This window comes from Maniola hyperantus, chromosome 13, assembly GCF_902806685.2.
Source record: "Maniola hyperantus chromosome 13, iAphHyp1.2, whole genome shotgun sequence".
NCBI lineage: Eukaryota > Metazoa > Arthropoda > Insecta > Lepidoptera > Nymphalidae > Maniola > Maniola hyperantus.
Genome location: NC_048548.1, coordinates 2836982 through 2860831, shown reverse-complemented (window position 1 = coordinate 2860831; position 23850 = coordinate 2836982). Strand labels below are relative to the sequence as shown.

General features: G+C 40.6%; 2 protein-coding genes across 2 annotated transcripts in view; one reads left to right on the top strand and one right to left on the bottom strand.

Annotated features, from left to right (window-relative positions):
• Window positions 1–16982, top strand: part of LOC117987614 (thrombospondin type-1 domain-containing protein 7A-like) — an 88499-nt gene extending 71517 nt beyond the window's left edge. Inside the window, exons 5-29 of the mRNA XM_034974649.2 lie at window positions 2346–2491; window positions 2847–2975; window positions 3455–3660; window positions 3904–4009; window positions 4194–4402; window positions 4957–5149; window positions 5757–5911; window positions 6347–6459; window positions 7099–7208; window positions 7542–7727; window positions 7862–8006; window positions 8339–8437; window positions 8518–8618; window positions 9018–9198; window positions 9551–9712; window positions 10136–10286; window positions 10703–10856; window positions 11110–11198; window positions 11464–11606; window positions 11988–12111; window positions 12715–12888; window positions 13569–13723; window positions 14114–14259; window positions 14796–14886; window positions 15226–16982. Coding sequence (XP_034830540.1) covers window positions 2346–2491; window positions 2847–2975; window positions 3455–3660; window positions 3904–4009; window positions 4194–4402; window positions 4957–5149; window positions 5757–5911; window positions 6347–6459; window positions 7099–7208; window positions 7542–7727; window positions 7862–8006; window positions 8339–8437; window positions 8518–8618; window positions 9018–9198; window positions 9551–9712; window positions 10136–10286; window positions 10703–10856; window positions 11110–11198; window positions 11464–11606; window positions 11988–12111; window positions 12715–12888; window positions 13569–13723; window positions 14114–14259; window positions 14796–14886; window positions 15226–15268 — 3511 coding nt within the window. The 3' untranslated portion in view covers window positions 15269–16982. The remainder of the gene's footprint in view (window positions 1–2345; window positions 2492–2846; window positions 2976–3454; window positions 3661–3903; window positions 4010–4193; window positions 4403–4956; window positions 5150–5756; window positions 5912–6346; window positions 6460–7098; window positions 7209–7541; window positions 7728–7861; window positions 8007–8338; window positions 8438–8517; window positions 8619–9017; window positions 9199–9550; window positions 9713–10135; window positions 10287–10702; window positions 10857–11109; window positions 11199–11463; window positions 11607–11987; window positions 12112–12714; window positions 12889–13568; window positions 13724–14113; window positions 14260–14795; window positions 14887–15225) is intronic.
• A 129-nt stretch (window positions 16983–17111) lies between these two features.
• Window positions 17112–22129, bottom strand: synr (sayonara). The gene is made up of 9 exons (XM_069502482.1): window positions 22043–22129; window positions 21164–21304; window positions 20108–20179; window positions 19950–20030; window positions 19531–19657; window positions 18840–19026; window positions 18097–18270; window positions 17471–17543; window positions 17112–17364 (listed from the first exon to the last, which is right to left on the bottom strand). Exons 1-9 carry the CDS (start codon window positions 22091–22093, stop codon window positions 17194–17196), a joined length of 1077 nt encoding a protein of 358 aa, XP_069358583.1. The 5' UTR covers window positions 22094–22129; the 3' UTR covers window positions 17112–17193.
• Window positions 22130–23850: the final 1721 nt, after the last annotated feature.

Sequence of the window (23850 nt, the reverse complement as noted above, 5' to 3'; positions counted from 1 at the left end):
ATTTATTGTATAAGTTAGACTAAGTTACAGTAAGTAGATACCCATCTATTCTAAGTAAATTATGATTTATCATGAAACTAATTTTTCGTGAATATGAAGTAGGTACCCACTAGATAATGCCCGTAACTTACCGCTTGGATTTAGGTTTTTAAGAATTATGCGGGAACTCTTTGACTTTCCGGTAAAAGTCAAAGAGAGAATGTCCGTCAAGATACAAGCTAACTCTGTAACTTTAATCAAGATCGGTTAAACAGCTGATGGGCCTAGATAAATTAGTACAATAATATAATAGTAGTACAAACAGACCGGCAGGCAGATGACAGACAAACACAGTTTCGCATTTATAATATAATAATTGATATATATAAATTATAGGTACCTATACTAATGTATTTCAACGTACCTATACTTTTTTCTTTTAATTGAAAAAAAAGCTTTGCATTCTTGTTCATTTAAACAAGTATTTTATTTTATAGAATATTTCTAGTATTCTTTAAAGGTTCCTAGTTTAAGCAGTTACCTTAAACTTGCAAAGTTACCCAATGCAAAGACAGTTTAATATTCATCCTGAAACTTTGACTAAGTAGATAAGTTCCTTCGCATCGAGCATTTTTATGATACCTCGTTCTAAACTAGGACATATTGTCGCACACTATTGATCGATTGCCGCTTCTATCCACTTTAAAGCTCTATCTCTAATAACGTCACACTTTTACGAGGAAAATCGTCGGTATTTTATAGCATCACGTCTAGTTTATGTCTCAGTTTCTTTTATTACAATAATAAATATCGTCTTGCCTATATTTGGATTTTCTTGAAAGTATTAATTTTGCTGAAAAAGTTTTGCTGCCTACTTTGAAAGATCTTGACCTCATCTAACTCTTCTTATGACGTTCGTTAATTACTGAAAAGCTAATCTATCTACTTATATAATATAGGTACCTACATATAGGTAAGTCCGCGACAGGTTGAGATTGAAATCGGGGTATAAGGCCGGGGTCGCCCCGCACACCCGCGCAGAGATCACCGATTGCCATTTCAACCTGTCACGTACTATACATAATATAATAAAACTGTACCTGGACAATTCCTGTAAATAAATAAATAAATTGTTTTGGACACCGTGCACTTGTAGTGGTAGGTAATAATGCTTCCTCCGATTAAAATTATCAAAATATATTTAAAAATCCCTAGGGAACTCTTTGATTTTCCGATATAAAAGTGCATCTCCAGGACGCAATCCATCTCTGTATCAAGTAGATGATACCCGCGACTTGGGTTAAGGTTTTTTAAAAGATCCGTGATCTGATTTTCCGGAACAAACTGAAGCTTGCATTTCATACTACATACCAAATTTAATCAAAATCGTTTAAACGGATGGGTATTTATTTACTATTTATAATAATTTTGTATTTAGGTAGGTAAAGGTATATATTAGTACGGATTTAGATCTCTTCTAAATTCTTATTTCTTTAATAAGATTTTTATTACGAAAAATGTTTGCTACATTTCCACATTAAATCGCTAAGCTGCTAAAAATGGTACAGCGCTCTACTCATGTAATTCTGACCTACTTTGCAGCTTAAAAGTGAACCAACAATTGCTTCGCAACTTGTTACCCTGTCAATTCCCACTGAGTGTGCTTAAGCCTCGAGTTTATATTAGCAGTTTTGAGATATTGTTTGTTTAACAACACTTTCCACTTCCTTCCGGTTGTCTGCTTTTCTATTATACTTCCTAGTTGCACTCGCTGCAATTGATTACGCTTTGACTTTACTTTGTAACCGAGTTGGTTGCAACAAGTTTTTTTTTAAACTTGAACTGTAATTTAGCTGTTGGTTATTAGATCATCAAAAGTCAGCTTTTTAAAACCTAATTATCAAACACTTAATACTTTGAGCTATCCCAAGAAAACCTTTAAACAGGTCATGGGGTCCCTCAGCAATGAAAAATATATTTGACTGTCTAAATTATCATAATCTCAACCTATTGCCATCCCATCTGGGACTGGATTAGGGGTACCCTAACCCTTGACTTGAACCTACTACGATCTTTTGCGATCTTTTTTTAAACATAAAAAAGCAATGATGAGATCTAGGTGCCTAGGAGGAGGCGCGCTTGCCCAGAAGATGCTCACTTTTGCCTTCAAGGTACAAGTTATGGATACTTGGTAGGAAACACGGACGCCAGAACAGCATTCCACACCTTAGCGGTTCATAGCAGAAACGTATTGTACCTACGAGTAGATAATTCGATGGATTTTTATTGGATGTCGACCACATAAGAGTGCCAACGTACGCAGTCAACGTAAATCTGTTCCTCATAAGAAATCTATATTTCAACAGGTATTGCGGAATAGCCATAGCTAATGTCGGCACGACACGAGTCTGTGTAATGAAGGAAGACTGTTCCTTAGCGGAGTGGTTGCCATGGAGACCTCGCTCCGACGGAGCGCTCGTGCGAACTCGACGTCTACGGAGATTGCCACAAGGTATTGCCAATCCAATATACCAGATTTCGTAGAGTTTGGAGCTTTTATCCGAACATGAGTTGAATAGTCAATGAATCAATCATGATAAAATTGATAGTTCAATCCATGATGACGCGCCCCAATCTATGTCCCAATCGGTAACAATGCAAATGTGCTATGTACTGTTAGATTGTGAGTTCTATCGTAAGTCGTAGCGCACCGATCAGCGATGTGGGCACTCGCACAAGAAGATAAATTAGGCAAAGATCATTCCCCGCACCCGTGGTTTCCCTGCACGAAAAATAATGAGGCGCGTCTTCGTGGATTGAACTATGTTACCATTGCTAATTTGGTAAGTTTACCTTCTTTCGTACAGGTGGGGGCAAGGAATGCGAAGTGGTAGAAGAAGTACGGCCGGCTGTTTTGGAAGCCAGTGCCCATTGGACACCTGGACCCTGGGGCCCTTGCCGAGTTGCTGTCGAGCAACCCGCTACGGCTGCACCTTGTGAGTGACTTTACTTATTGATCCATTAAATCCTTGATGAACTTTAAAACCAGTCAGAGCAAAATGAAAACATCAGTGGAAAACATTAAAGAATTCTCTCTCTTCGTCTACGGTCTATATAATATCTACTCCTTTATCTAAGCATCTAATAGACGATAGATGTTGCTGTCAGTTTTGCACCAGTCACTGATGTGACTGGTGGGGAAGCCCACATACCGTCTTATGCAATGACTGATGTTTGCATGACTATCATCGGGATTCTATGCTCCATCCTGACTCATGATTGACGGAATTTTCAGATGAAGCTATTGCCTATTGAACGCTTTCGAGTAAGGAACACGTCTGATAAAGGTGCTCATTAATAAACCAGAAGATTTTTCACAGCTAATTCAGTCTTTGGAAAAATATGGAAATTACTCAAAGCTAAAATGGTCAAAAGATTAGATATCGTCCATTATATTAATTTAAAATACCAACAGCTGATGATGACGACGACGATGCTGATGATAACGACGCAATCTACGACGAAGATGACGAATCCGACGAAATTGATAAAGACACCGAATCAAGCTGCGGTGGCGGCGTGCAGAGACGTGAAGCGACGTGCGTGCGAGCTGACGGACGAGCGTTACATCCAGCTCAATGTGCTCATGCGCAGATGCCTACGTTGGTTCAGCCTTGTGAGGTAAGGAAGAGTATGCTAATTTGGTAAACCAGAGAGTCTAAAAGAGTCGCCTGGTTTAGTTAATTTTTAGAAATTAATTAATTCCCAAGCTTGTTTCTAATCAAGCTAGTTTAAAGATTCCAACAAAGAGCGATCACGCACTCATCCGATCCTAATCTACGCCATATGTCATAAGCTACCATACAAATAGTTCTATTACGACTTCGGACTGAAAATCCTGAAAAAACATTTGTTGTTTATCAGGTGCCTTGTCCTCGTGATTGTGAAGTTGGCCAGTGGAGCGACTGGGGAGCATGTCAACCAACGGACGGGTGCCCTCTGTTTCCAGTGCAACAATTAACAACTACAGGTACAAACGTCCCTATTAAACGAGCCCACTGCTCGTAATTTCACCTTTTTTTGCTAAAGATTTTATCTGATTAAATTAAACTTTAATTACTTTAGTGATCCTCTCCAAATAAATCAGATGCTAGCTAGTTTTGTACTAAGCATGAAAGAGTGCTGGTATCATTCAGATGATGTCCTTTATGCAGGTTATAGCGTCCGCCGTCGTCGCGTCACAGCCGCTGCCTCTGGGGGAGGAGCGCCTTGTCCTCCTCTGGAAGAGAAGCGCACCTGCACTACACCCCGCTGCGCAGCCTGGAAAGCCTTGTCTTGGGGGCCTTGCGTGCTCAATCAACCTCATACCACTTGCGGACCAGGCAGGCGAACAAGAGAACTCCGTTGCATAGGACATGATGGAGTAAGTAGAAGTACAGTAGTATTAATCCAGGACTTGCAATATTTTCCGAGCCAGAAATGAATGAATGGAACAGCGAAGTCACTCGTACTTATTTTATTAAAAACGGCATCGACATCATCATCATAAAAAATGTGACAGAACTTTGGTTTTGATGGAGAATTAGTGCAAAAGTCGGGAACAGGAACTACGATATTTAGGGTAAAGTTTCTATTAAAGTCGATGATGCAGCTCAGCTCTTAACTCGGTGGTTTCTTATATTATTCACGCTTAAACTGTTTTAAAAGCAGTTTTAATTCTTGCATTGTAACATGCAGTGAAAACCTTAGAATTTATAAAAACAAAAGATAGATTACCTGAATAACAAAATAATGGGGTCGATTCTCTTGTACACAATCTCTAAACGAAACTAAAATGGCACGTCTAAATCTATTGCTATCCCTTTCATAAATTGCTTGCGGAAAAGGACAGCACTAGATTTAGACCTGTTAATTTAGTTTATTTCGTTTAGAGTTTGTGTACAAGGGAACTAGTCACAGTGTTTCTATATTTTTTAGAAAGAAGCACAGCGTGCGTGGTGCGGCAACGGGGCTCCAGCGAGAAGTGAAAAGTGTCGCATCGCATGCGCAGGCGACTGCGTGGTGTCGTCCTGGGGCACTTGGTCCCCGTGCTCCGCGCCCTGCGTCGCTCCCGGCCATTCCAGGCCTACTAGGACTAGGCGAAGGCATATACTTGCTCATGCTGCACCGAGTGAGTTCTTTTTATTTTTAGGGACTATCTTCTACTACCCCCACTAGGTAGACGGACGACATCAGACGAGTCGCAGGGAGCCATTGGATTCAGACGGCGCAAGATCGTGGCGTGTGGAAGTCCCTACAAGAGACCTATGTTGATGATGATCTTCTATTAAAATATCCAATTTCTTGGGAAAAAATCAGATATCTGGGATTCTTAACCCGTTTCGTGTATGTAACGCCAAAAAAATGACAAGGCAGTGTCCTCCTGGACTCACACTAAAAAAACTAACAACAGAAACGTTCCGTTCAGGCTGTTACATAGAATCCCGCGACGAATCAATCATAGGTACCATTTTTTCCACCATCTGCTTCCAACAAAGTCAACTAAGGAAGTCTAACATCTATCAATATAGTGTAAAAGGAAAACTGACTAACTGACTGACTGATCCATCAACGCACAGCTCAAACTACTGGACGGATCGGGCTGAAATTTGGCTAAACTATTATGACGTAGACATACGTTAAGAAAATTCCCTAAAGGGGTAAAACAGGAGTTTAACATTTGTGTAGTCCACGCTGATGAAGTCGCGGGAATAAGCTAGTTGTAAACATTTCAACAGATGGCTGGCCCTGCCCATCGGAAGACCAACTTCTACAGAACGAGACGTGCAACACTCACGCTTGTGCCACTTACTCATGGCTGGCGACGCCGTGGGGGCCGTGTGAGAGGCGACGACAGGACTACATGCCCGTCACCAATTACACGGACTTACTGGTAAGACAAACGTAAAAGACCTTATTTAATGTCCCCAGGAGACCAGACCTTATTTAATGTCCCCAGGAGACCCAAAAAGAAAAGCCGTGAGATGTCAGGAAAAATCCGACAGAAGCAAAGCTGTCGAACAATATGTATTTATTTGTATAATAAAATTATATTGTGTATTGTTATTTTTTTCCCTTTTCGCCATATAGATCCACAATCTTCATTCCAAAGTTCAACAAACACAACCACACCACGCAACAAAGTTTCACTTCAAAAACTTATTTTCAACACCGATGCCACCGATCGCGGACGATGAGACTTTAAATAATAAGGTCTGAAACGATACCTCTCTACTCCCGTACGTACCAAGTTAAAAAAATATTTCAGGGGATCTCTATATTCTATTCCTTAGAAATTCTGTACCTAATAACTTTGTTTCTCCTTTAGGATAGTGAAACATTTAATGAAAGCGACGATGAAGAGCCGTGTATTGAAGAAGGGGAAATGAATAGAGACGTAATGTGTGTTCAGAACAACGCGGACGTCGTGCGTGAAGCTTTGTAAGTCAATTTTAAGCAACAATTCGTTTTATAAAATTACTAGCTGATGCCCGCGACTTCGTTCGCATGGATTTAGGTTTTTAAAATCCCGGGGGAACTCTTTGATTTTCCGGGATTAAAAATAGCCTATGTCACTCTCCATGTCTTTAAGTGACATGTTCATTCAACAGTGACATGACAAAGTTCATTGCATGTCACCCATGCAAAAAATCACGTCGATCCGTTGCGTCGTTGCGACGTGATTGAAGGAAAAACCAAAGAAAAAAAAGAGAGAAAACTAACAAACTAACAAACAAACACGCTTTCTCATTTATAATAAGGGTACTAATTCCAATATTTTTTAAACAATATTAGCCGTGTTAAAACGAGTATTAACCTTTTCGCCTCCAAACTTAACAATTATTATTCCAAGAAAGCCCCTATAATTATAGTGGAAAGTGGTTACGACCCCCCAGCAATGAGGAATACGATGCAGAGAAACGCAATGAATGAAAACGTTTTCATTCATCATTCGTCATCTCTCAGAATAAATTTTGGATGTGTGTAATAGCGGTGATAGAAGAGGCCTTGAGCTGACGGTGGGACATCAGAAGGTGGTAATGACGTGATTTCTAAGCTTTTGACCGTTTCCATTATCAGATGCGCTCCCCTCCGTCGGCCGGCATCTCGACGCGCCTGCACTGTGAGATGTCGGCGCGGATGTAGAGTCGAAGCCTGGATGCCGTGGTCACCGTGTCCCAATACTTGTGGTAAGTCTTCTTCTTCTTCTTTTCCTTGCCTTTGCCCCTTTTTATTTGGGGTCATTTGGCGTCAGAATGTCCTGGTGCCTGGTGCTTCCGTACAAGGAGGCCCTTGTACGTAGGCTTCAAGATTAAAGCTGAAGAGAAGAAGAAATAACAGGGAGAACGTTATGCCCTCTTTCTTTTCGCTTGCCAAAGTATGGCATAAAATAAAAGGATAATTTGCTGGTGTTATTGACTTCCAAGATAATTATTGTAAAGTTTTAGTTAAAGGTTTCCTGCACTCATATGGGTGACTTCACTGATATTATATTGATTTATTCCAAGTATACCTGTATACAGATCCAGGCAAGCAAGTACGAGTCCGGACAGTGCATGGCGGTCCAAACTGTGGCCCGTTGCAAGAGTCGCGCGACTGTCCAGTCGCACGATCGTGTCGCGCCCGCGACGCGACATGGGTTGCTGGCGAATGGAGCACTTGCAGACTGCCACCAGGACAACATTGTGGTGTCGGCTATAGGATTAGAAGTAAGTTACCTACTTATTTGGTGTGTTTGCTACCTTTGAGTCTCATAGAGAAGCTCAGAGTTACTCAGCGGGCAGCTGTCACATGATCAACCGAGTATACTTCGATGATAACCGATCATAATTCGTTCCCACAGGCATTTGGTGCGGGTCGGACTCGCACCGCGTGGAGGCGGGGGCGTGCGCGGGGCAGCTGGTGCCGCCGAGCGTGGCTCCGTGCACGGTCACCTGTGACGTCCTGCCGCCTCCTACCTGTGACGTCATCTGCGCAGATACCTTGAAGTAAGCTAATCTTGATGAATGATTTGGTGATAGCCTAGTGGTTACGACGTCGGACTCCTATTCGGGAGGCCCGTAGTCGATCCCAGGCGACTTCTAACTCTTCGGAGTTATTTGCATTTTAAGCAACAAAATATCGCTTTCTTGCACCGTTGGCTGAAGGAAAACATCGTAATGAAACCTGCATGTCTAAGAGTTCTCCATAATGTTCTCCTAGGTGTGTGAAGTCTCCATTCCAGTCTAGGCCAGCAAAATTTTTGAGGCAAAATGTGTCCAGTCGTTTGTGCAAGCTCACACCTTCCAAATAATTCATTCTTAAAATATATATTTTTCAGATATCTGGACGCCTCCGACCCCGATATACCATCATGCATTTGTAAAAACGTTTCGCTTGAACTTTTACCAGCCGATTCTGACTGCATCCTTCCACCAGGGTAATTATTATGAAGGTTTCTTGATGTGTAAGTTACGTATTTAAAATGGAAAATTAAAATCCTCCATTGATTTTTTTTAGGATCGAATGCGGTGAAGGCAGGTCGTTAAGAGCAGCTCGATGCTTGGTCGGAGGTCGCGACGTGCCTATGGATGTCTGCAAAAAATACCATCCTCTTACTGGTAGGAAATCACCTACTTACATACATATTGGGTATTGATGATAATTAATATGACAGATGCAAAAAATAGAAAGTAACTTAAAAGTCGTGAGTGAATTTATATGAACAGAGATTTGGTTTATACGTAGTATTAGATAGGACAGTAATCCACTGAGACCCATGCTCTGGAAAAGTTGGTTGAATGTTATTTTGTATGCATTTTGTTAAATTTTTGCGGCATAAAGTCCTGAGTGAATTAATATCACCACTTGTCGTTGAAATTTTTTAGAAAGAAATTTTATATAGTAGATACTACAGCTGTACATTTAAGAGCCAATTTTCAATTCAGTCCGAAATTAACAGAGGTAATATTAGTATTAAACTTCTTGGCATTTATATAATAATCGTTACAATCTCTAAGGACCCCGTCGCGTCCGTGAAGCAGTCACTGATGGGTTCACGTACGACGAAGAATTTGGATCTCTTCTCCGAGGCACTTGCACTGTCCACTGTGCGAGGGACTGTGCAGTTGGTGCGTGGGCTGCTTGGGGACCCTGTGCCGCGGAACCTGGCTCCAGAGCGGCCTTCAGGTTCCGTACCAGGTAAGAATCTATTAAACACAACCCAAACCAAAAGAGACTAATTTCCAGCAAGTAGACCACTGTTGAGAGGAGAACAATTTTTTAAATAAGAGCAAGCTATCCAATGAGATGAACAGGACAAGTGAGGGTTAGTATAGACGTTTCCTTACATGAGTGTACAAAGAAGGCAGCCATCAGAGAGGAATGGAGACACATAGTGGCACGTGCCACAGCACTGCAGTGACGACCACGATCGCTGTCAAGAGCGTAACGACAAAGAAGATCCAACAAGCCCAATAAGCTCCTTGGTCGCCCAGGGGCTATCCTTGTTTGTTTTTTGGTGTTTTGACTGAATAAAGATTTGTTCTTGCAGGGAAGTTATAGAAGAGGGCTCAGCAGGCGGTCGGGAGTGTGGGGCGACGTTACAGCGCTCAACGTGTCTGGTGCCAGAGCCGCGCTGGTCTCTCAGCGAGTGGACAGTGTGCACTCCTCGCCGCGCGCTGTGTGGACGAGCGATCATTAACAGAACTGTCACGTAAGTTAGCTTGAATATTTAAGTGCTCTCTCAAAAAAATGCGTCTCTTAAGTTCAATTTTGTAAACGGAAAGAACAGTTTAAGAAGTTGTGCTTTACTGGTAATGTTCACCATCAAACCATAAAATAATTCGTGCCATTTTACCCTTGTCTCTATGCTTGTGATTGGTGTTGGAACTAAAACTGATGATTGGGGAATCTTGAATAACTTCCCTTTAGTGTACTATTTTCCATAAAAAGTTCAAAAACTTACTTTATTTCCAATAAAGGGACTTTCGCTCTGATAACCTGAAATTTCCCATATAACGTGACAACACCTTTTCTGTTGATAGTTGCGTTTTTTGTGTGCCAAGCGCTGATATACAGTCATCTTTTTTTTTATTTTAGCACCTTGGTATTTCTTAAAAATACACAATTTACGTAGGTGCATAGACGCAGACGCCAATGAGCTAGAAGACACGACATGTGAAGCCTCGGGGGCAGGACCCGCGCCGTCCCGCGAGGCCACCTGCCGCGCGCCCTGCCCCGCCGACTGCGTGGTCAGCGCGTGGTCCGAGTGGAGTCCTTGTGAACTGGTCAGTATGATACGATGGAACTTTGAAACTGTAAAATTGCCATAGGAAGCAATCACTTAGAGTACGAGATAGGAGATAGAGAGACGAACGAGACGAGACTTGAAACATCTTTATAGTCCGTACAAAATGAGTTTTCATGCGCCATTTTAACTCTGTGTCAACTGTCATGTCGAAAGTACGGTTCACCTTTAAAATAAGGACTAAAATCGTACTTTTGACAGGACAGTTGACACAAAGTTAAAATGGCGCATGAGAACTCATGTTGTACGCATTATGCATTGAAATAGTCTCACGAATCTCATGATCATGTAACTTTTGAGTTAAAGTTCAATAACAATGATAATATCATTTTCGTTCCATACAAACGAAATCTTGAGTAGGTACCTACGTAAAAAGTAAGTTTTTTTTTGTTTCAGACAAAATGGGGCGGACGTCGAGACAGAACCCGGGTGGTGCTTCGTGCCGCGGACGAAGGCGGTGCGGCGTGCCCTCACCTGGTGGCTGCCGAGCCCTGCGCTCCTCATACCTACTCCTGGCACATCGCACCCTGGGATGACTGCCAGCCCTTAGGTTAGATTGGTTGTAGACAAACTTCCCCCCCCCCCTCTCTCTCACCCGCTTCCCTCTAGATGGACGAACAAGCTCAATGGAATCACTGGACATACTCGTATGCAGCACAAGATAGTGTTGCCGGAGAGGGAGAGAGATATGCAGCAATGAATGGCTCTGGGAACTGCTACGTTAAAAGGATTGTACAAGACGGCCGATACAATACAACCAATATAATTTTTGTTTTGTTTTGATACGTCTTCATGTTTTACAGGAGGCTCGCCTTGTGGAGAAGGGACCAAAAAGAGATCAGTGCGATGCCTTCGAAGCGACGGAGTTTTCGTCAATGATTCTTATTGTCCCGTAAGTTATACCCAGTGGTGTTATTCTTACGCAGGTATCGGGGCGAAACGCTAGACCTGGCTGACTAAAGTAAACACTTTTGCAGCGACCATAAAGAAACATTTATGGTCGCTGCGACGTACTAAGTATTTACAGAAAATGAAACTTGGTCAAGTAGAAACTCGAAATCATCTCTCCTTTGCACCTGCTACTGCTCCCAATGAATTTGAACGATCACAAACAATGAATAAATAAAATATTAGGTATTGCCTATTTCCATGAACAGAACGCAACAGCGTCCGAAGCCCGAGAGTCGTGGTGCTATGTGCCGTGCGGCGTGGACTGCGAGGTGGGCGAGTGGGGCGCCTGGGACGCCTCCGCTTGCTCATGCGGAGATGCCTCTACTGCGCGGCACATGCGGCGCTTGAGGTAACAATGTTGACCGTTTTTCTTTCCCCTTCCCACTCAGTCTCGTTAGTTAACTCCCTAATTTCTCCCTTCCTTTTTCCTTATCTGCCCATCTCTCCGGTTTTATACTTTATTTCGTCTCTTCTATCATCATCCTATCAATTTCAGTCTCATATTTACCCTAGTCCCTATCTCCATTCTTCTGTCTCCTTCATTTTAGGTCACGTTGTCTTCCCCCCTTTTCACCCTTCTCTCACCATTTTACCCTCCCTCACTCTTATCTTCCGACTTTTTCTTTTATAATAATTAGACAACATTGTCAGATGACTATTAAATTAACTACTTACTCCGAAACAAATATTAATAGAATTTATGGGAGTCTCAGTAAGAAATAATTTTCAGGCAACATTTGACAGCGGCAGTGTGGCCCGGACGCGCGTGCCCGACGACGGAACAGCGCGCACCTTGTCCACGGGAGCCCTGCCTACGACTTGTCGCTAGACCTCTTCTAGGATGCCATGTACAGGTACATTATCAATATAAACAGCTACAAGTACTTATGCTTTTATTGGTACAGTATAATGTTTTTCTTTAAATTTACTGTACGATTTCCATAAGGCCTTATAATTTTTTTTTTATTATTTATTTATTATTTAATTAGGAGATTTGATACAAACATTAGACATTAATATTCTTCCACTGTCTATGAAGAAAGCTGTGATAGCCTACTGGTTCGGACGTCCGCCTCCTAATCGGACGTGGGTTCGTGGGTTCGATCCCGGTCACGCACCTCTAACTTTTCGGATTATTTGTTTTAAGTAATTAAATATCACTTGCTTTAACGGTGAAGACAAACATCGCGAGGAAACCTGCATGCCTGCGAGTTCTCCATAATGTTCTCAAAGGTGTGTGAAGTATGCCAGTCCGCACACTTGGCCGGCGTAAACTTTGGCCAAAACCCTTTTCACTCTGAAAGGAGACCTGTGCTGTGTAGTGAGCCGGTGATGGGTTAATTATGATGATGATGATGATCCATGAGGATAGTGAATCCATAATATTAAGTACACACAACAAACTCCAACTGTGTTTATGGCTACAATGAGTTAGAAAGTTTCTGCAAACATTTCAGACATCATCAGGCGAAGAAGCAGACAACGCTTGCGGTTGGGGCGTCAAACTGTCTCACGCGCGATGCGAGCTCACCAGCGTCACTGATGAACCAACATCCGAGGCTTATCTAGAACCTTGGCGATGTGCATCTGCTTTACCCGGTCGTATCGTAGCACCGCCTTTGCATCATCAGGTAACTTGAATATGCCATAATTAAAGCTTATGGGTATATTTTGGCTTTTGCACTTTTTGCGCCCATGGCTATCTTATAATATGACTAGCTGATTGATGCTCGCGTGGATTTAGGTTTTTAAAAATCCCGTGGACACTTTTTGATTTTCCGGCATAAAAAGTAGCCTATGATCCTTTCTATGCTGCCATTTTCTTTCTGGCATAGAGAATGCCAAAAATGAAGTCGATTGGTTGCTTAGTTAGGGCGTGTAGGAAGGACAAACAAACAAATAAACACACTTTCGCATTTGTAATATTAGTATAGATTTAACACAATAATGAGAATTAGCCATTCAGAAGACTAGACTAAAAAGTTCAGTTTAGAGACTAGTTGCAATTATATTTAGATTGCAACCTAGCGAGTTTTCAATAGTAGGTAGTGATGACGGGAGGCCCAAAAAGTACCAAAAAAGTCAAAGTCCTTCCAGCAGGAAGGCTGGAAGTGGGTTTGTTAAGTTCCAAATTGTTGGTTTATAAAACTACCTCTTCTCTTTTTCTCTTCTTTGACCTTAAACCGTACACGTTACAAGCTTCCAGCATTTAGTTAGGTACGTAATTTCTCAATTGCCTTTATCCTTATGTAGGTAGGTATATCGATGATTTTTAAGCAAAGCTTTATAAATATTCTGCTTTGATTAACAGGAAGACGAAGAATGCGAATCAGAGTGTGGTTGCAAGGAGTCGGAACTAGGCCAGCCTGGACCGTGGGGCTCCTGGGGACCGTGCCGTGGCGGTGCTAGATCCCGCACCCGACAACTGCTTGTCCCTCCGCGACGAGCTTGTAGGACTTCTTCGAGGTAACTCCCTAAAATCACAAAGAGGGTCCTACTGCTAACCAAAAAGGTTTTAAAATTTACAACCCAGTTTATATCATTATAACGATTTTTACTGTGGAACTAATCCTTAAATCTTTAAAAAAAAATTATAAAGACAAGTAAAATTACCCGATTTCGGGTAAGGTCTTCCAACCGACCTTGTATTTTCTCGTGTAACTTTATTTCTAACATAGTATTATTTGTCGAACTTTTAAATTTTCTTCTATGTACCTTTACCTTTACCTTTACCTTCTATGAGAAAATCCAAAACGAATTAACCTAAAGCTCAGTTTTGCGCTATTCGTTCATTTGGAATTCTGTTTGTGAAGCTAAAGATTTCAAGTTTTATAAATTCAACTGGACATTCTACAGATATATAACAATTGAATGGGCGAATTGCACTGGGGAAGCGGACGAAATTCCCGACTTGCTCGCCGTAGAACCAAGGGAAGAGAAACCACGTCGCGCCTGGCTTGGCCGCGATCGTGACCACGATGTCTACCATGACGGATACATTGGTAACTAATCTCTAAACTAGGGGGATTCATCTTTAAAAAAGGGTTACCTTGAGATATCCCAGCCGCGATCGCGATCATTCATTAATAACAATGCTCTAACTTAACGGAACGAGAGACCTACCTTGGGCTACCCCAGCTGTGACTGTTATCATAACAGTCACAGTTTACTATGATGGATAAACTGGTAACTGCGCTCAAAACTAATGAACCAAGAAACCTAACTTAGGATACCCCAGCCGCGATGGCAATCGTGGAGTGTAACACGGAGTATTAACTAACTATTCTTTGACGTAACGAACCGAGAGTTCTGCCTTGGACTACCCCAGCTGCGACTGTTATCATGCCCTTGACGATGATGGATGGTAACTGTGCTCTAAATAAACGGACCGGAATCCTACCTTGGGGTGCCACAGCGGCGACGGTTACCATGACTTTTACCATGATACACTGCTCTAATTCTTGAGATCTAAGTGAAGCATTTGACTGAATGTTGCATTCTCATATTAATTTGTTAGTAAAAATATGTTTTTTGACAGAGGGAACAAGTTCAGTATTGGCAGTGGTGTGGACAGCAACTATTTTCCTTAGTTTGTATGGCGCATTCATGCTTTATCGTGGAGTACTCAGGTATCTATTAAATCTTATAAGTTATTATATAATACATATAAGTTATTATACTTATATCAAAAGGAAAAGCTGACTAACTGATCTATCAACGCACAGCTCAAACTATTGGACGGATCGGGCTGAAATTTGACATACAGGTAGCTATTATGACGTAGACGTCCGCTAAGAAAGGATTTTTGAAAATTCAACCCCTAAGGGAGTAAAACGGGTTTGAAAACGTAGTTTACGCAGACAAAGTTGCAAGCATATGCTAGTGGGTTATAAACCAAACAAAATCTTTGGCCACTTTTAAACCTAAGTATTTCATTGTTTTCTAAATTATTTGAATTTTGTTGACAGGTGCTTAAGGAGTAGGAAAATGAAATCTGTTACCAAAGTTTAAGACAACTATGACTTGAACAATTGGCTACAGCTTATCCTGAATGTGCGATTCCGCAGATTTCAGGTTCAACACGACGTCACGGATTTTTGACTTTGTTACCTGTTTTATTATTATTACATTCCATAAATTGTTTTTTTTTTGTTATCTATTCTTAGGGTAGTAAGTTATTTTGAACTTTAATACATTTTATTATTACCAGATATTATGCGATGTGTAACATCATTTTTTTCTTTAAAAATATTTCGTGTTATTTCACTGTGCGATTAAAATACTCAACTGTAAATTATAACCGTATCATATCAGAAAATAGTTCTTATCACTAAAATAACACGGTTTAAGTACTTACATGTGTTTGGGTAGTGTGAATGTAACAGCCAGCGATCAGTCTGTCCGCATGAGTGCTTCCATGTTTTTACGACGTACTTATATGAATATGCTAATTTAGACGATTTTTACGACATTTTCATGCGAAAATAATAGCCGCAACTCGATGGGGCTTTACGGATTGACAATATTACTAGCTCTAGCTACAATAGTAGCTTTAGAATTCGTCTTACTTAGCTTAGAGATGGTCGAAAGTATTATGATGTTAGGGTGGGACTCCAAATTGGTGATTTTAACTTTTATTTATTCGTCAAAAACTACAGTTTATTAAGTAATAACTTGGTGTTTACTGCGATCAGCAACAGCTTTATTTTGCTAAAATATTTAAAAATCTCGGTCTATAAAAATAAGTTTTATCAAAGAATTATATTTTGATATGAAATAAATGCTATTTTTAAGCCAATCAAACTATTTAATGCACAAGTAGTCCTAATTATTTATATCTGTTATAATTTTTGTTTCAATTAGTTTTATGTTATAAGGAAAGAATAATCTGAGGAACTGTATTAAATAAGATTTGCAAGACTAGTCAATAGCGACCAAAACAGACGTGACACATCATTTATAACATATCAGTGTTAAATATAAATCGTCTTCATGAAACTAGGTCGTCATCAGAAGTAGACTTCATGCCCATTGTCGATATTATACCAACGCTTACAAGTATCATCAACAACTCTTAGGGCTTTGGCGCACAAAATTAATGTAACGATAGATTTTAAGCGCTAATATTCCCCATGGTAATATTTGGTCATAATCATGTATTACATTTTTCGTAGATTTTGCATTTAAGCCCATGTATTGTGTCAAGTATGTATTTATGATGTGAGTGTGTTCTTCGTGCTTACTTCTTTCGTAAGATTTAAGATGTTTTCATTCTTGTCTTGATTTCATTATTTCGTATCTTTCATTTCATCGTCAATTCATTTCATTCTATGATGATTTTGTAAAACATAAAATGCTATCTGCCTATCGACTGTTATTAATATTTTCTATAAATTCTATTTTGTATTTAATATATTTATCTACATCTTGTTCCTTCATGACAATATGGATTGAGAAAACTCTTATTAACTTTTACTATACTTGTACTATAAACTGTATTATAAAATTTTAGTTCGTAACAATTATGTGATACATTTGCTATATTTTTAACCATTCTATCCTGTTCACTGTCATCTGTACTTTTGTCCTTGAAATGTATTAACCGTATTATAATTATTATGCCATTATAATATGATATTGATGTGAAACATGATAGTTAAGGAATCGTGTTAGACAATACAATATTTGATATTTAATAAAATTTGATTGTGTTTTATATAAACAATGACTTTTATTTATACAACAACTTCATTGCTTAATTCAAAGACAATATCAATCATGAATACCTACCCTTTGTATCACAATCTTACTGAACTGTGGTAGGTTACTACCTAACTGAGAAAAAAAGGTTGAACTGAGTTGATCAAATCAATGGTGAGATCATCTTAAGATCTGCTAAATTTTATCTTCTCCACATAAGTTAGATTTTTACACAGTCAAGTATTTTTAGGTGTGCCCTTTAAGCGTTCCAGAGTAGATGATTCATACTTTAAATCAGCGAGGCCTCTTTTGACAATATCGTTGGCTCTTGCTGCTCGAAGTTTTCTTCTGCTTTCTGCTAATTCTTTTTCAGCGACAGATAAGTTTTCTACATTATTGAGGAGAACCTGTAAAATAGAAATAAATTTAACGATCTTAACAAGTTTTAATAAACATAAGTACATACATTTGTATCAATCATCATTATTATTATTATTGCAAATAGATATTTACCTGATGGATCGAATTCACTAATTGTACGAGAGCTTCCTTAAATTGCAAAAATACTTCCGTTGTTCTTTGATATCTGTAACAAACACCATTTAAATACAATATGTTATTGAATTAATATCCCATTTTAGTATTTAAATCGTTTAGCTCCTTACTAAAACAGCAAATATCTTAGTAATCTAGATAAAATAGCCGTCGAACGTCAGTTTTTATAGGGACTTCCACACGCCACAGTTTTGTGCCGCGACCGTGTATCCCCTAATGTATCCAGCGACTCATTGCGTCTTAATCTTGTATCCACCTAGTGGGAGTTTGCTAACAGTGCTCTTCCTGGTGCACGGTCGCTATTCCAGCACATTGGGATCCTTTGTTAACTGTTGGTTTTTTCAACAAATCATCATCATCAACCCTTCGCCGGCTCACTCCTGAGCACGAATCTCCTCTCAGAACGAGAAGGCCATATATGGGAGATCATAAGGAAGGGTACTCATAGAAGGAGCGGACTGAAATCTGCAAGGTCGCCGTTCAAACCCCACCCGTTGCACTATTGTCGTAGTCTACTCCTTAGTTGGAAGGGAAAGGGGAATATTAGCCATCATGGTGGTCATTAATGGGTTTGACTGACTTACTTATGATCATGCATGGTATCAGTGAAAGCGTAGTCCAAGGCCAATCGTAGAGCCCGTGCTGCTCTCGGCGCAGCGGATGCCACCAAGACTCTTCTAGCACCACGCTCTTGACACCGCGCGCGTACTAGTAGCTTGCATGCATCACCGCAAGCTGTGGTCCGCTCCCATCCACTTCTGTGATTTACTTGAAGATTAGATTGAAAGTACGTTCTGAACTACTAGTACATCTAAATGTGGTCATGTAGAAACAATAAATATTCTCAAATAAAAAAGATTTTTATGCAATCGGGGTCTCTGTACACAAAAGTATTCTGATAATGAAATTAAGTTTACTGGGGTTGACACTTTTCTAATCGTCATATATAATACATTTACGAGCTGGCATTAAGATTAAACTTAGGTGTATGCCTCCATTGGTATAACATAGTTTGTTATTTTGTCTCTGCTACCTACGTAATAAACGAAAAGGATCTGGAAAAAAACTTCCGGCCTAGAATCAACCTTCATTGTAATACAAAGAAGAAAAGCGATAAATTCCACATTATTACCTACTTATACAGAATTGAGAATACAAAAGAAAAATAAATAGTTTTACCTCATCCACCCCTTCCTGCCACCTTCTTAATTCCTTGGTCCAACGGGTGGATAACTAGAAAGGCGGAGGACCATGTTCGGTAGCGCTTTCTGGACGTCTATGTCAAACATTTGGTGTATGCAAGCTGATGGATTGTATAGCAACTTACTTTCCCATAGAAGCAAGTTTCCAAGCCGGGAGTGCATCATCAAGTAGCCGAAGTCCAGAATGTGCGTATTCCACGGCTGCTCTCAATCGCATGCTGATGCTGGCGAGGGCATCGCGCAACGAATGAGCTCGTTCGAATTCCTCTTCTAGATTCGGATCTGGGCGTTGGTCGTCACTCCATAGGGCTACTGTATAAAACCTTCTTTCATTTCAATATTATACAAAATACATTTTTTTTAATTTATAGACTAGCGCTTGGCTGCAATCAGACCTGCCTAAGATGGAGCGCGTTTGCCTAGATCTAGAAGATGCCTAATCACTCTTTAGTCTTTACTTGAAGGTTAGGAACAAAGGAACATTTAGCTTTCATACAGTTTTTCATAGAGTAGGTACAAAAAATGGCTATTATTTTTTTACCTATTGCCATAATTGGCTAGCATTTGATTTGAATTGAAGTTGGAAGACTCACTACTAGTAACAAATTCTAAATTTGCCGATAGGGAAGTAAAATCTGCTACCAGAAAAACTTGATCAGAGCTTTAGAAATATTATCTACCTAGATAATATTTCTAAATTTGCTCAATTGATAATCAAAATTAGGTAAATTACACCACAGGTACAGTACGTAAGATTAGGTACATAGCTACTGGTCTTTCAAGATACTATATTAGAAAAAATTGCTGCAAACTTACCTAACAGCTGTTGCATTTGTGAATAAAGAGATCGTATTCTCAGGAGTTGAGCGTGGAGGAGTCTCCTCTCTCGTTGTAATTCCTTTTCTCGGCTTCGAAGCCAAGATAGCTCCAATCTACGCATTTCCTAAAATGGTAGACTTCAGATGTAGTATTTCACGATGACCGTTCAGCGCTGGTTATAGTAGTGAGTGTACCGATAAGCGTTAGCGCGTTTTATGTGCGCAACGTACAGTACGCGGCCCGCAGTCACAACCGCGGCGCGTGCGCGAACTTGATAAAGGACCACGGATGGGTTCGAAACTAGTCGACTAAACACGTGAGTACAGGCGGGACAGATATTATTTATAATTAGAAAATTACCTATCCTATTCGTCTCTGAAAGACTGACTTAGATAATTAATAATCTTTTACATTACCTTTCTGTTAACATTGGCCACAAAATCTTCATTTTCTGCGGCCAAAATTGGACGTCGGTAAAGGTCTAAATTTACAAACATCTGAAAAGAGGAACTTAGATAAAACACCGTACCTGTTTGTTCGATAAAATTACAATTTTCATCGATATATCGATTACCTGATGCAATGTTTTGGAATAAGATTCAGCATTCGTTGTCGGAATTGTAATTTCTTCGAATTCTTTAATTTCCTAAAAAAAGAGATGTTTATAAAATAAGAATACCTAGTAGGTAGGTAGTATAGGTACCTAATAGATTTTTATGCCCCGGTAGCTGGATATTTATCCAGCTGAATTTGTTAAGGCCTTCTCAGACCTCGACAACCTCGTAGCTTCAGCTTAGCTCGCGATAGTGGAGCCAAACCATCTTTTTTTTTTATTCAGATACAAGTTAGCCCTTGACTGCAATCTCACCTGGTGGTAAGTGACGATGCAGTCTAAGATCGAAGCGGGCTAACCTGGAAGGGGTATGGCAGTTTTTAATAAACCCATGCCCCTTTGGTTTCTCAACGGCATCGTACTGGAACGCAAAATCGCTTGGCGACACGGCTTTGCCGGTAGGGTGGTAACTAGCCACGGCCGAAGCCTGCCACCAGACCAGACCAGATTTAGAAATTATTAAATTCCTAATCCCTGCCAGGAATCGAACCCGGGACCTCCCACTAATAAGGCCACAGCGCTTACCACTGCGCCAGGGAGGTCGTCATCATAGAAGTTAGGACGATCACCGAAGCGGATGTCTAAATGCAATAGATGCTCCGCAGTTGCGGATACGAATACGGATATCCATTACACTTTTGTCAAATTTCACCAGCAATTAACCATGGTTTAGGTATTCACATCCATACTAATATTATAAATGCGACAGTGTGTCTGTCTGTCTGTCTGCTAGCCTTTCATGGCCCAACCGTTTAACCGATTTTGGCGAAATTTGGTACAGAGATAGCATGCATCCCGGGGAAGGACATAAGCTACTTTTTATCCCGGAAAACCAAAGAGTTCCCACGGGATTTTCAAAAACCCAAATCTACACGAACGAAGTCACGGGCATCATCTAATTCTTTATAAGTCTCTCTACTTTTTGAAAATCGCGTATGACATCTGCCAAAAATGTACAGACAGCATTATAGGTTTCACTAAACGGAGGTTAAATGCTTGGTGAAATTAGTCCTTAACCTGTTGTATGCTTCCAAGCTCCGCCGAGATAACCGCCAGCCTCTGCGCCGGATAGAACTTCTCGCTATTTGCAATGTCCTGGTCCAACCTTGCAAGGGCAGCAAGCACTGTTTCTTTACCGAGTGCATCTCGCCACGAACTCTGTGATTGATAAAAACCTTAGGTAGCTACCCAGGTGAGGAATCCCCACGAGATTTTTAATCCCGGAACTCTTTGATTTTCCGAGATAAAAAGTAGCCAGGTATTTTTATATACATACTCAGTACCCTTATTATAAATGCGAAAGTGTGTTTGTTTGTTGGTTTGTCCTTCAATCACGTCGCAACGGTGCAACGGATTGACTTGATTTTTTGCATGGGTACAGATGAAGACCTGGAGAGTGACATAGATGTGATGATTGATGCAGGTTTTTAGTTTTAGACAATCGCCCTACTGGAGAGTGAGTGACATAGGCTATTTTTTATCCCGGAAAATCAAAGAGTTCCCACGGGTTTTTTAAAAACCTAATTCCACGCGGACGAAGTCGCGAGCATCAGCTAGTTATATTATATATTCAACTATATAAAATAAATAAAAAGCCTTTTATTCCTTACATTTTACAATAGTTTTAATTATCTATGTTTTGTTAGTTGGTTAGTTGAACTTATAATTTAGTTGTTAGTATTGTTAGGTAATTATTATTATTATTCATGTAAGGACCCCAGTAAAGGCCTCCTCCAAAGATGTCCATTTATCTCTTTAAATGGATATTCAACCCATCCAAAAATCATGTCGATCCGTTGCTCCGTTGCGACGTGATTGAAGGACAAACCAACAAACAAACATACTTTCGCGTTTATAATATGAGTAGTGATAGGTAGAGGTGTCTCAAATACATACATTGGGCATGGTGGTCACATCAACGCGCCGCGAGCTCGCAATACAGCCCATTCCATAGCTCCAACACTTTACGACTGATCAGATTTGAACCTACTTACTCCTTTTTAGGTTAATTATGCCAAGGTTACTACGAAAATTGCAAATAAGCGATGAACAGGTGAAAGCTCGGAGCAATTTGTACAACAATAAGGGTTGAATAGGAATGGATACTGGCTGGTACATGTATGACTGCTTTTGAACATGGATGTAGGAAATTATTAGGATTATCTAAGTACTAGCGTTAAAAATGAAAATACAAAAAACAAAAATACCAAACTTCTTCTTCTTTCTTCGCTCTGGGCTGGTTTCCGCACTTAAACGTTTCCGTCTGTTGTGCGTGCATTGCCCCTCCCCGCCGAAGTCTTCACTCCAGCCATCCAAGCTCGCTCCAGAAGCCAAATAGACCGCCCAGGTTGCCGAGGGCTTCATGGAGTGAGGTCGGGGATCCTAAATGGCGCTCGCGTTGATCTGCTACGCCCGTACATTCCAGGAGTACGTGCGTCGGTGTTTCATCGACCTCCATGCAGGCCCTGCACAGAGGACTGTCGGTGACACCTATAACGAAAAGGTGTTTGTTTAGTGGGCTATGCCCTGTTATGAGTCCCACCACCTTCCTAAGTTTACCTCTGTCCAGGCGGAGTAGTATGTTAGTTTGTCGTTTGTCTATAAATAATAATAAAATAAAATGTTTTTATTTCGACCAACAAGGATCATATTGGTGTTAGTAATTACACGAAACTTAAACCTAATTGTTAGTAATTATTAATATTAGTGTTAGTAATTACACGAAACTTAAACCTATTTGTTAGTAAAAAATCTATAACTATTTAAATTAGGACAGGATCGATTTGCCAGCACGTGAATCATACAACAGTGATTCAAGTACTGGCAGTCGATCCTGTCAGAAAATACCTTCAGGAGGCCATTGGGGCTGGACCGGACTCTACGCAACAGGGATGTGCACCGCTTTCGCATAGTAGTATAAAAACAGTCTACATGCGCCTCGGCGAACATCCCTGACGCGCTGCAGAATCTGGGCAGCCCCATCAGCATCCTGAATGCATTATTATATTGTACACGCAGGGCATTGTACTGCTTTTGCGTGTAATCGATCCACAGGCTGCTCGTGTAGAAGGAGGTGCAATATGCTCTGAAAAGAGCGATTTTGACGGCTACAGAACAACGAGCAAACCTGCGGACGATCATGTTCGCCCTAACAGACAACGCCCTGCGTTCTCTCTCTATATCTGCATCGTCTTTCAGGTCAGAGGATATAACATGCCCCAGGTATTTAAACTGCTCCACTCTCTTTAGTGGAGTCTCATACAGCTTTATAGGTGGTACAGTGGGAGGAAGTGTTTTTCCCCTGGCCTGAAAGACCATGCATTCACTCTTCTTGACATTGTAGGTCAAGCCGTGACTGTGGGCATAGGTCTCACAAATGCCCAACAGTTTCGTGATACCACAGACAGACGCACTCAGCAACACCATGTCGTCTGCATAACTAATGTTATTGAGACACGCTCCATCAATATGACATCCGACACGCGTACTGCTAAGTGCCTCTATCAGCGCATTGACGTAGAGGTTGAAAAGCTTAGGCGAGGTTAAGCCCCCTGCCTCACGCCACACTCCAACCTATAAGGCCTAGAAAAGCTTTCCGACCATCGCACGACATTGACCTGGTTTTCATACCAAAATTTGAAGATCCTGTTAATTTCATCGGGCATTCCAGTATCTTTCAGTTTTTGCCACAGGATGTCGTAATT

What these genes read in the sequence shown, in the direction of transcription:
- synr (XM_069502482.1), bottom strand. Translation starts at nt 22,093, where the DNA reads ATGGGCTGTATTGCGAGCTCGCGGCGCGTTGATGTGACCACCATGCCC. An exon ending in TGGCCAATGTTAACAGAAAG is followed by an intron (nt 19,658 to 19,949) that starts GTAATGTAAAAG and finishes CTACCATTTTAG; the next exon opens with GAAATGCGTAGATTGGAGCT. An exon ending in TAGTGAATTCGATCCATCAG is followed by an intron (nt 17,365 to 17,470) that starts GTAAATATCTAT and finishes TCTATTTTACAG; the next exon opens with GTTCTCCTCAATAATGTAGA.